General features: G+C 39.6%; 1 protein-coding gene across 1 annotated transcript in view; it reads left to right on the forward strand.

Moving 5' to 3' along the window:
• NUP155 (nucleoporin 155) overlaps nt 1-359 on the forward strand; it is a 63463-nt gene extending 63104 nt beyond the window's left edge. Inside the window, exon 35 of the mRNA XM_029940984.1 lies at nt 136-359. Coding sequence (XP_029796844.1) covers nt 136-274 — 139 coding nt within the window. The 3' untranslated portion in view covers nt 275-359. The remainder of the gene's footprint in view (nt 1-135) is intronic.
• Nucleotides 360-12599: the final 12240 nt, after the last annotated feature.

A 12599-nucleotide genomic window follows, 5' to 3' on the forward strand; every position in this document is an offset into this window, starting at 1 on the left:
AAAATTAGCAGAAGTTGGAAAGAAGTCTAGGAGGAAATGTTTCTGGGGGGGGGAAAGCAAACTCCCGTGTGAAATAGAGGAGAGAAAATGTTTCTAAATGCATTGATAGTTGATTGGGTATCTTTTCTTTTACAGGAGAAGATTTACAAATCTGTCCCTAGATGCTATTTGTGGTTATCTGGTCGAGCTTCAGTCTATGAGTTCGTCTGTAGCAGTACAAACCATCACAGGAAATTTTAAATCTCTTCAGGCTAAACTCGAACGGCTTCATTAATTACTGTAATGTATTTTCATCCATGCATTTTGATCTGTAAAATAAAGTTCAGCTGGGTTCAGATATGAGGTGCTCTAAATCTTAAGAACAATTTTAATAGAAATGTGTTTTTAAAAGTGGCTAGTATCTACAAACAGTACATTTGCCAGATGAATTATTTTTTACTACTATTTTGTTTTTTAATAATCAGGTTAAGAAACAACTGAACTATGATTTCTTATGATCTTAACACAAGAATAAAAAATATTTAGAAACTCTTAATTTAATGCAGGCAGAAATTTTGAACTTAAGCTATTCATTTTCAAGTTAGTCCAAGGATATAGATATCAAAACTTCAGTAGGCTACCTGAACATATCCCATAATACTGGATTCTACAACAATTTTTTTTTATTAATGTTTATTTATTTTGAGAGGGAGAAAGAACATAAGCAGAGGAGGGGCAGAGAGAGAGGGAGACACAGAATCCAAAGCCGGCTCCAGGCTCTGAGCTGTCAGTATAGAGCCCGACCTGGGGCTCAAACTCACAAACCATGAGAGCATGACCTGAGCCAAAGTTGGATGCTTAACTGACTGAGCCACCCAGGTGCCCCTACAACGATCCTAATATAGGCAAACAAACAGCCTCTTTTTAAAAATTATTTAGGTTTTGAGTTCATATTTGGAAAGAAATTTCCTCCAACTACTAATTTTGTCACAGTTCTTAAAGATTAATACATACCTGGCTGTTTTTTGAGCAGGTGGCAAACATGTAACTAATGTTCTGTGTCCTAAAAACCTACACAGAGAGATACTGTTTTCCTTTAGTGTCTACCTACCAGTCCTTGTAACGGATGACTAATGCCATTAAAGCAGTGGTTCTCAAAGTGTGTGCCCCGAATGGCCACATAAACATCTTCGGAGAATTTGCTCCCTGTTTGATTCCTCCTCCTCCTTCCCCAGTCAATAACCATAACAAATGAATTTAACCCAAGATACAATATATTAGTAATGTAGTTTTTAGTCTTAAACAAATTGGAATAAACTTAACCAAGCTCCAAAGTCATGGCAACAGCAAGGGAGAACATACTGGGAATAACTGGGACTAACAAAAAAAAAACAGGAACACGAGCTTCCTTCCTCTCACCTTTTATGCTATCGAGTAATCTCCTGCTTATTGTCACTAAAGCATGTCTAACAATCTTTATAGTACATTTAAAAAATATTTTTCTTATAATTTACCAAGTTCATGGGTTGACCTTTTCATATTTATTCTCTTAGAATTTAGTTCCCTTTTTCCTATTATCTTCTAATTCATAATATTAAATAGACTGTCGATATGTCACTCATTAGGTACCACTACCTCTCATAATTTTCAGCTTTCAGTTCCTTTAGTTTTTTTATATGTAAAATTTAATGTAAGTTATGCACTGTTAATTTTTTAAACCTAACATTCTGTCATGTCTACTTAAAATGGAAGTCTTGCTGAAATGTTATTTAGCCATGATTCCAATTCTGAAAAAAAATATATATATATATATAATTAGACCATTTATATATAACCACATTAATATACTTGTTAAACATACTCAACTCACAGTATTAAAGCTACATCTTTCAGAAGGACTGTGAGCTAACAGGGATAACTGGTCCTTAGGAATCAAATCTGAACCCTGTTTCTTTCATCACAGATGTGCATCTTCTGAGAAGGTTTATAAAACTTCCCGTTGTACAGCAGATGTTTTCCATACCCTTGGGAGGCTGAGACCCCAAAGAGAAATTAAGTCCTCTCTTTTTTAGCTGTCTGGAACAGTGTTTCTAAAACTGTAATTCCTAAGAATTACCTGGGTGCCCTGCAGAGAAACAAATGTTCCACCTTTAATGTGATGCTCATACTGGTGGCCATTGGGTCAAACTTGGAGTTGCATTGATCTAGCACATTTCTCCACTGTGTTAGTGTATCTTGTACTTGGTGTGTATGCAACACATTATTTCTTTACAGTGACTATTAAACATAGGCATTGAATAATAACATTGTTTATAAAACAATTCATTTTAGGCAGTGAGGAGTCACTGAAGATCTTGATTGTGACATGTTTGTGTTAGGTAGATCATTTTCATATGGCAAAATGGTCAGGAAAGAAGAGAAAAATCTATTTTGAATAACTGTGTGGGGTATTGACTCTGAAATGCATGTGATAAATGTTCAACAATTCTTTAGTTATAACATGTGACTTACTAGTGACTTGTTCATTGAACACAGTTCTCTGCAAAATACACGCATTTCCTCCACAGTTCATCTCAGGACCCATAGATTGCTCATCCTCAGGATACTTCCCACCTCTATTTTCCTCTTTTTCATGAGAGGAAAAATTATGAAAGTGATACAGTTGTGTCAAGAAAATGAAGAACTGAAATATTGAATGTAAAGGTCTTGAAAGGGCCCATAATTTTCTTTCATTTTTCTATCAGTTTCTTCATTTAAATTCTCTTAATAATAAAACTTTTTTTCCAGAATATTTTTGAGTCTTCTAGTAAATCATTTAAACTCTGCAAACTTTTATTTTCATAATCATATTTTCCTCATAAGATTAAAGTTAGAAGACTTCTTTAAATCTAATAATATTATTTTCAGTTTTTTTCATTGCAAATAAACATTTCTATTTTTTTAAGAGAGCTCACTCATGTGTGAGTGGGGGAGGGACAGAATGGGGGAGAGAGAGAAAGAGGGAGGGGGAGGGGGGAGGGAGAGAGGGAGAGAGAGAGAGAGAGAGAGAGAGAGAGAGAGGGAGGGAGGGAGGGAGGGAGGGAGGGAGTCTCAAGCAGGCTCCATGCTCAGTGTGGAGCCCTACTTTGGGCTGGATCCCACAATCCTGGGATCATGACCTGAGCCGAAATCAAGGGTCAGACACTCAACCGACTGGGCTATCCAGGCTCCTAAACATCATTTCTAAACCACATTATGACGTTTGAAATGAAACATTTGTTTTAAACCCTTAGTTACACTTTTTGCATTTAGGAAGCTCCTATCAGCAGGGAGACTAACCCTTTTTAAGATTAATCAGTTTACCATGCAGGAGCCAGGACTGTCATATCTCCAGCCTACACCTGAGTTTTCACTTGTGTGATGAACATTTTCATTTGGATGACCTCCAGAGCTCCTTAGTCAAAATATGACCAGATCTGTGTTCATTGCTCTCTCCCTGCAATCTGCACACTCCTGTTCCTCCTCCTCCATTTTTTTTTAACATTTATTCATTTTTCAGAGAGAGAGAGAGCACGAGAGCATGGGGGAGGGGCAGAAAGAGAGAAAGAATCCAAAGCAGGTTCCAGGCTCTGAGCTGTCAGCACAGAGCCCGACACGGGGCTTAAACCCAAGAGTTGTGGGATCATGACCTGAGCTGAAGTCAGACGTGTAACCAATTGAGCCACCCAGGAACCCCCCCCCCTGCCTTTTTAGGTAAGCTTTATACCCAACATGGGGCTTGAACTCATAACCCTGAGATCGAGTTGCACGCTTTATCGACTGAGCCAGCCAGATGCCCCTCTCCTCCTCTGTTTTCTACCTCAGTCTTTATCATCTGAAATCCCACTCTAAAATATGGGTATTATCTTTAAATTCTTCCCTCCTTCCAAATCCAATCAGTCACCAATGTCATGGCATGTTTGTTTTAATATCTACATATCTCTTCAATTATCTCACTATTTTAGGTTTTTAGGGTTTAATAAGGTTATTCTACTTCACTTGGATGCCTACAGTAATGTCTAAGTGGTCTTTCTGTCTCTCATTTGACACCCCTTGTTTGTTCCTTTTCCACACTAAGGTTAGAGTGGGGCGCCGGGGTGGCTCAGTCAGTTAAGCACCTGACTCCTGATTCCGGCTCAGGTCATGATCTCACAGCCCTATGATTGAGCCCCACATCAGGCTCTATCCTGGGCGTAAGCCTCGGGCATGAAGCTTAGGATTCTCTCTCCCTCCCTCTCTGCTGCTCCCCTGCTCATGCACATGTACACACAAGCTGTCTCTATCTCTCAAAAGAAAAAAAAAAGGTTTAAAAAATAAAATGTACACCTAAATATATTATACTCCCTCTTTTTCCCTTGGAAGATATTCCAAATTCCTGGTGTGGCATTACAACTTAATTGCAGTAGGCAAAAATAAGAATTTTACTTTGAGCCAAGGAAGAATTTATTAGCCTTCAAAACTAAGAAGTCCAAGTATAAACCTTACATGGCCTCTACTTCTGCATGGCTAGTTCCAGAGCCTTGGTATCTTCAGAGCTTTCTCTAGGTCCATTCTGCTCTTCTCTTTATGTTTATTCTTCGTGTCTGCAGACAGTTTACTCCCTATCTCCCGGGAGAAAGCAAGGAGTGTCAAGTGACTTTACCTCCTTCGCTCTAACCCAGAGGTATAGTCAACAGAGAAGTCCTAGGAAAGTTCTGGTTAACTCAGCTTGAGTCATGGACTCAATCTTGGGGTGTGGTGGTACAGGATCATCACTCAAAGTATATAGAATGAGAAAGAAGTGTTTTCTTAAGGAATTGAATGCTAGGCACACAGCGTTCCACGTAAGTCCACCATATCTGTCCACCTACCTGGCTTACCACTTATTTCCTTATGCTATAATGAAGACCATAAGCCCATAAATTCAAGAAGCACAGTGAACTCTGAGTAGGACTGACAAAATCACACCAAAGTATATCATAATCAAATTCTTTGCAAAAAAAAGTAGAAGGGAATTTCAGTCTAATAAAAAGACATCTATGAAAAATGTAGAGCTAAAATCACATGGTGGTGAAAGACCAAATGGTGGAAGACCAAAAACTAATTGTAGGAGACCAAAAACTATGTCCTTGAAGTTGGGAACAAAATACAGATGTTTCTTTTCCTCATTGTGTTGGAGGTTCTGATCATTGCAACTTGGCAAACAAGCTTCAGTTTCTGTGTCTCCCTCTCTCTCTGACCCTCCCCTGCTCATGCCGTCTCTGTCTCTCAAAAATGAAAACATTTAAAAATTAAAAAAAATAATAAACGTAAAATATATAAGTTAGAAAAGTAGAAATAAATGTGTGGACAGGTAATTTACCTATGTAGAAAATTCTATAGAATATACAGAAAATACTAGAACTACTAACTAGGAAAAATTGAAAGAACTAGTAAGTTACATCACAGGACACAAGGTCAACATGTAAAATCAACTGCATTTCTATATAGCAACAATTAAAAATTTTTAAACATTCTTTTAAAATAGCATTAAAAACCAAAAGAAAAAAAATATCCCCTCTCTCTGCCTTAAAATAAGAGGGGCACCTGGCTGGCTTAGTCAGAAGAGCATGTGACTCTTGATCTCAGGGTCATGAGTTTGAGCCCTACATTGGGTGTACAGGTTACAAAAAAAGAAAAAAACACATAAAATAAGACTAATTTTCACAAGATATATGTAAGACCTATACAGTGGGAACTATAAAACAAGGAAGTAAACCCTAATGAGTTAAGATAAAATGTTCATGGGTTGGGAGACTGAACTAATAATGAATACATCAACTGATCTGAAGCAATCCCAAACAGATTTCCAGAAAACTTTGTAGAAATTGACAAGCTGATCCTAAAATTTATATGGAAGTGAGAGGTCCTAGGATAGCCAAAGCAGTTTTGAAAAATGAATAAAATTGGAGAACATATTTCACTGATTTCAAGATTCTATTAAGCTACAGTAAGGTAATGATGTGGCATTGGTGTAAGGATTATACATGTGGATCAATAGAACAAAATAAGAGTACAGAAATACACACACACACATGAACAGCCAACCAATTGTCAACAGTGTGCCACGGTAGGTCAGAGGGGGAAAGAACAATCTAATGAATGGCACCAAAACAAATATCCACATGGAAAAAAAACCTCTCAATCCTCACCTTGTAACATATACAAAAATTAACTTCACATGCATCACAGATGTAAATTTAAGAGGTCAGACTGAAACTTCTGGAAGAAACTAGTAAAAAAAAAAAATCTTCATGATCTTTGATTAGGTATGTTTCTTAGGACACAGAAAACCTGAATCAGAAAAAGTTGGTAAATTGACATTTATTAAAATTTAAAACATTTCTTCAAAAAACACATTAAGAAAAGGAAAAGGTAACCCACACACTGGGATAAAATATTTGCAGCTCATAGATCTATTAAAGACAGATATACATTTGATCCTTGGACAACATGTGTTTGAACTGCAAGAGTCCACTTATACATAGATTTTTTTTCAATAAATATATTGGAAGATTTGGGGAAATCTGTGACAGTTTAAATAAACTGACAGATGAACTCCTTAACCTAGATATAACAAAAAAAATGAGAAAGATATAGATATGTCATGAATGCATTAATATGTGTAGATACTACTTTTTTATTTACATAAAATGTACACAACTCTTATAAGAAGATAAATTTTGGGGTGCTGTCTGGCTCAGAAAAGCATGTGACTTAAAAAATAATTTTTTAAGAGCACAACTGTGGGAGAAGGGCTAAGGAAGAGAGAATTTCAAGCAGGCTCAACGCTCCTCCCTGAGCCTGACTTGGGGCTTGATCCCACAAATCGTAAGATTTGCTCTTGACCTGAGCAGTCAAGAGTCAGACACTCAACCAACTGAGCCACCCACTTGCCCTGAGCATGTGACTCTTGATCTCAGGGTCCTGAGTTCAAGCCCCATATTGGGTATAGAGATTACTAAAAAAAAATAATAATAATAAACTTTAAAGAAAAAGCTAAAATTTATCAAAACTTATATACACATTTATAGACTGTACATAACAGACACCATTTGTAGTCAAGATGTAAACAAATGTTAAAATGCAATGTTAAATCATAACTGCATAAAATTAGCTGCAATACAAACTATACTACTGCAATAATTTAATAGATCACCTCTTTCTATTGCAATGAGCTCAGTGTTTCAAGTATCTGCTTAAAATGCCAAGCGATACTAATCATGTAAGCAATTGTCTCTCCAGTAAATTGCACAATGCAGTTAAAAAAAAGACCTCTTATGGTTCTTGTGTGTGTGTTTTTTATCATATTTAGTGCTATCCCATAAATCTTGAACAATGGAGACCCATAGGAAATGCCACTAGTGATGCTGAAAGGGCTCTCAAGAAGGAAATTCATGATATTACAAGAAAAAGTTGAATTGCTTGCCATGTATCAGAGTGAGGTCTACAACTGTGATCATGCACCATTTCAAGATTAAGTACTCCAGTGTAAGCACCATTGTGAAAAAAGAAAAGTCATGAAGCTAGCACTGCAGCCACACCACCAGGCACAACAGCCTGCCAATTTTTTGCAAAATACTTTATCTCATTGAAAACACAGCTTTTATATGTACGCGGGGTTGCTTTAAGAAAGGCATACCTATAGACACATATGATTCAAGAAAAAGTGAAGTCATAGGGCATCTGGGTGGCTCAGTTGGTTAAACATTCAACTCTTGATTTTGGCTCAGGTCACGATCTCAGGGTCATGATCTCATGGGATGGAGCCCCTTGTTCGGCGTTGAACTGATGGCACAAGCCTGTTTGGGATTTTCTCTGCCCCTTTCCTGTGCACTCTCTCTTTCTCTCAATCAGTCAGGGTGAATAAATAAATTTTTTAAAAAAAGTGAAGTGGGGGCACCTGGGTGGCTCAGTCAGTTAAATGTCTCACTTCAGCTCAGGTCATGATCTTGCTGTTTGTGAGATTGGGCTCACTGCTGTCAGCATGGAGCTTGCTTCAGATCCTCTGCTCCCTTTCTCTCTTTGGCCCTCCCCCACTCCTGCTCTCTCTCAAAAATAAACATTTTTTTTAAAAAAAGAAATACTTTATTGTATTATGTATTATGTATTATTATTATGTATTATTTTTAAATCTACTTGTGATAAGTATACAGCAAATTAATTGTCCCTAACAATTATTGTCCACCAAAGTGTTCTTTCAATATTACTGAGTACATTGCTAATCTACATTTCCCAGCCACCCTTAAAATGTCCACATGATCATATACAACATATACAGAAATATTGTGTACTACCTCTGGGCTCTGATCTTAAAACTGTGGACATACTCTCTCATTTTTCCCCTTCCCTTGGCTGGAATCCACTATGACCCAGTTATGCAGCAAGACACTGGAGGGTGCCAAACCAAGTATCTTGGAGGAAACTGAATCTGAATAAATGTATGGATGAGAGCTATTCCTCCAAACTGAATCATGCACCTTATAATAGTTACATTGATAAATAAACATCTCTGTTCCTGAGGCTGCTGATTTATTGTAGGGGCTCTTTGACATGGTAGCCTATTCTTATTCTAAGTAATTGATCACTTTTATAATAGACTTCAGCTTAAAATGATTCCCCTTGTGGTGAAATAATGGCCTCAAATATACACAAATAAGCCCTCAGCAGCCATTTCTGTACTATGTGATCCTAGCCAGAGCTGACTGATCCAGGAGTGGATCCCTTTCCCACTGCACTGTTTGAACTTTCTGTCCAAGATATTTGCCACTTGAACTGAGAATAATTGGACTTGAGTCATGTTACTCGCAAAGCTGTAGAGCTGTACTGTACAATACAGATACTGTACAACTTGATGTGGTTATTTGAATTTAATTAAAATAAAATGTAAAAATCAGTTGTACTACTTACATTTCAGGTACTCACTATTGTGGCTAATGGCTACCATATTGGACAGAACATACCTAGAACCATTACACCATTACAGAAATTTCTTTTTTTTAATGTTTATTTATTTATTCTTGAGAGAGAGAGAGAGTACACACGTGGGGTAGGAACAGAGGGAGGGAGACACAGAATCTGAATCCAGCCTGTAAGCTGTCAGCACAGAGCCTGATGTGGGGTTCGAACCCACAAACCTTGATATCATGACCTGAGTTGTAGTCGGATGCCCAACCAACTGAGCCACCCAGATGCCCCACCACCATTACACTGTTCTACAGAGAGCACTGTTCTACAGAGAATGTCTACGATCTGTCCTGCCTGTTGAAACCATTCCTTAGATCTTGTGGGATAAACCAGAATCTCAATAAATTCCCTCTCCTGCTCAAGCTCAGATTTGATTTTGTTATCTGCTACCAAAAGGATTTCAATTATTATATATCTGGCACTATAATTACAAAACACTAAAACCTGGGCTGTGGGAATTCTCAGGCTTATTTTTACTTGACCTTACTCAGATTTTCACATGGTTGTATACTTTTTCTTAGACTCATCCTCCCTAGGCTTTCATGACACCACTCTTTTGGTTCTCTTCCACCCCTTGACATTCTCATAAGAATTGGTATTGTCCACTGAACTCTAATTTATCATTACGGGTTAAGGGAGGCAATCCTTACAAAGTTCAGGTAAGGCTAAAGGAGATACTGATGATTAGATTACATATTCAATATCTACAGCACTTCCATTGGGCTTCTGAACCATGTATCTAATTGTTCACTAGACAGCTCCACCTCAAATTCCAAAGGCACCACAAAATGGATGTGCTTCAAACTGAACTCTTCCCTATTTAAGACCTATCTTAGGTATTTCTGACCTCCTCATCTCCCGGGTAGAGAAAATGCACTGTGTATACTGCTATCATGGAATTTATACTACATTGTAATTTAAGTGTTGAAGAATCCCTTTTGAAATAGGACACTGTCTTCCTCTCTTATGCCTACCAGTGTCTGATACATAATAGGCATTCAACAATTTTTTGTTTTAGCAAATTGTAGTCATTTATATAAACTTTAAGTAGTAAATGTGTAGACAAGTCAACCTCAGAATTAAACCAATACCTGTAGGTCTGATGGCCATATAGCAAAATCAGCCACTGCTATCCCATTATTGTCACACCTAAGATCTAGAACTGGGAACATAGCGGATTGTGGGACTAGGTTAGAATTTCTTAGTTCTCAAACTTTTCTGCTGAAATTTTTTTGTGCTAAATCTAGCAAGTTTTATGTAAGATGTTTGTGACTTTGGATGGACTTGAACCACCTCAGTTCTATAATCTTTGAGATAAATGGTGCTGAGTTGCCAATATCCCCTCTGCAACTTATCCTACACAGAAGCACAGGATAGCTGTGCTTTATGACGTTGTGGGAAGTCCTCCTGCTCTGCATCCTTGTTAAGATAAACCAGCCTCACAGCTCTCTGACAGGGCTGGTGATTCACTCAACAAAACATACCAAGCCCAGACAAGGGTAGCAAACCAAAGTGTCTTAAAAGACCAGGCCCACCCATCACCTTATGTAGTCAGCTGCCCAGTAGGAGGCATGAGAAGGACAGTGATTTGTGTATGGGAGTAAATTTAAGAATCCTTGGTGGCTTCCTCTAAAAGGCTCAGTGAACGAGCAGTCTGTGACGGTCAGTGGCATCACATTTGGCCTTTGGTTCCCTGGAAAGATAATTTAAGGATGAAATGCATTGTCATTTCAGATACTGCTAAAGCACATGTGGAGATGTGGGAGTGTCCGCAGGACAGGGGAAGGAGACCACATCTGGCAGAGCAAGGAAGTGAACAGCCTATAGCATTTATAGAGGACAACCATAGAGATCTATTAGCAATATGGTAGGAACCACTGGAAAAACATCTATAAGCAATCTTGGGCTGAGATCTGGGACCTATGCCTCTGGAGGCTCAGAGATGGCATGGTGCCCAAAACAGAGATGTGCTTTTCTCTTTTTTTTAAATTTTTAAAGTGTTTCTTATTTAGAGAGAGAAGGGGAGGGAGAATGAGCAGGGAGGGACAGAGAGAGGGAGACAGAATCTCAAGCAGACTCTGCACTGCTGACACAGAACCGGATGTGGGGCTTGAACCCATGAACCATGAGATGATAACCTGAGCCGAAATCAAGGGTCAGACCCTGAAATGACTGAGCCACCCAGGTGCCCCTAGATGTGCTTAATTCTTTCCCTTTCCTTATGCCTCAAATGAATGACTAAACTCCGAAGGCATGAGCAATACAAGTAATATGCATTTGTGTATCTGTTAGGATGGCAAAAACACATGTTAATGATATAATGTCACCATTCTGTTGTAAAATAGATGTTAGTGATTAAACGAATTTAAAAGCCCCAAAAACCCAGACCCATGACTTAAAGCAACCATTTAGCTCCCATCCAGGGCTCTGAGGCAGAGAGGCAACTATGTACCGTTGTGCAGACACCCTGAATTTTTCTTTTATGGAAAAGTAGATAGAAAAGGAAAGAAGCCTTGGTTCTTTTCACTGCCACCGTAAAGAATTACAAGCAGCAAAATGAAAGGAAAGCAGGGCAAAGTTTTATTAAAGTACATTCGGAGGGAGAAAGGGGGCAAGAGACAAAGGGCCTTGGAAACTTCAGGGGGGCTTATATCATTTTTTTTCTTTTGATGCTGGAAGCCTGGGAATTAGTATTATGACTAAGGATGGTAATTCGGTAATTTACGTATCAGGCTCTGCCTTGATTTCACATATGAATCACCTGGAGAAACTTTTTACTCCATTTCATTTAAGTGTGCGATATTTTTTAATTTTTTTAAATGTTAGTTCAAGTATAGACCTGGGGAAATTTTTAAGAGCAAGAGAAACTTGGGTTCTATCCCGAATCAGTCAAATTAGAATCCTCAGAGTGGACTCCAAGTGCCAATGTTTTTTCAAAGCTCTGCAAATAATTCTAATATTCAACAGGTGAGGGGGGGGTGAGGAGGGAAAACAGAGCATGCCACTGCCCAAGGCATTCAAATTTAAGTCACAGAAAAAAATGCTTTACAGGCTAGCCCGGGCTCTACAGCTGCTTGTTCGTGACCCCTGTCGCGAGTCAGTAGGCTGCACCAGGACCGGGGCGAAGGAAGCCAAACCAGTGTCATAAACGAGTAAGTCACTAACATGGCGAGCACAGATACACTTTCCTTAGCGCTGGAGGTTGCCCACCAGATCTGCGGGGGGGCCCTTTGTTTTCGGGTCCGGGGCGGACTCCCCGAGTGAGGTGATGTCCCGCGAGTGACACATGATCGGTTACCAGTTTCTCTGATCGGCGCTGCACAGTTCCCGGGCGCGCGGACAGCGAGCTTCTGGAGCGCGCCGGCGAGAGGAAGCCCCGGCGGAAGCTGAGGAGACAGAGGGAGGGGGAGCGGCGGGAGCCCGCGTGGGAGCCCGGGAGCTGGAGGCGGAGGCCAGGAGGCCGGGAGACAGCGCGGAGTCGAGGGGCGGGAACCTGGAGAGCCCGGGGAGGAGGAGGAGGGAAGGAGGAGCATCACGAGCTTCCCGCCCGCGCTCCCGGGCGGCTCCGAGCACGCGCCCAGGCGGTGCCCGCGTCTCCTTCCCCGCCCGCCGCGGTC

The sequence above is a fragment of the Suricata suricatta genome, chromosome 6 (genome assembly GCF_006229205.1).
Source record: "Suricata suricatta isolate VVHF042 chromosome 6, meerkat_22Aug2017_6uvM2_HiC, whole genome shotgun sequence".
In the NCBI taxonomy this organism is placed as follows: domain Eukaryota; kingdom Metazoa; phylum Chordata; class Mammalia; order Carnivora; family Herpestidae; genus Suricata; species Suricata suricatta.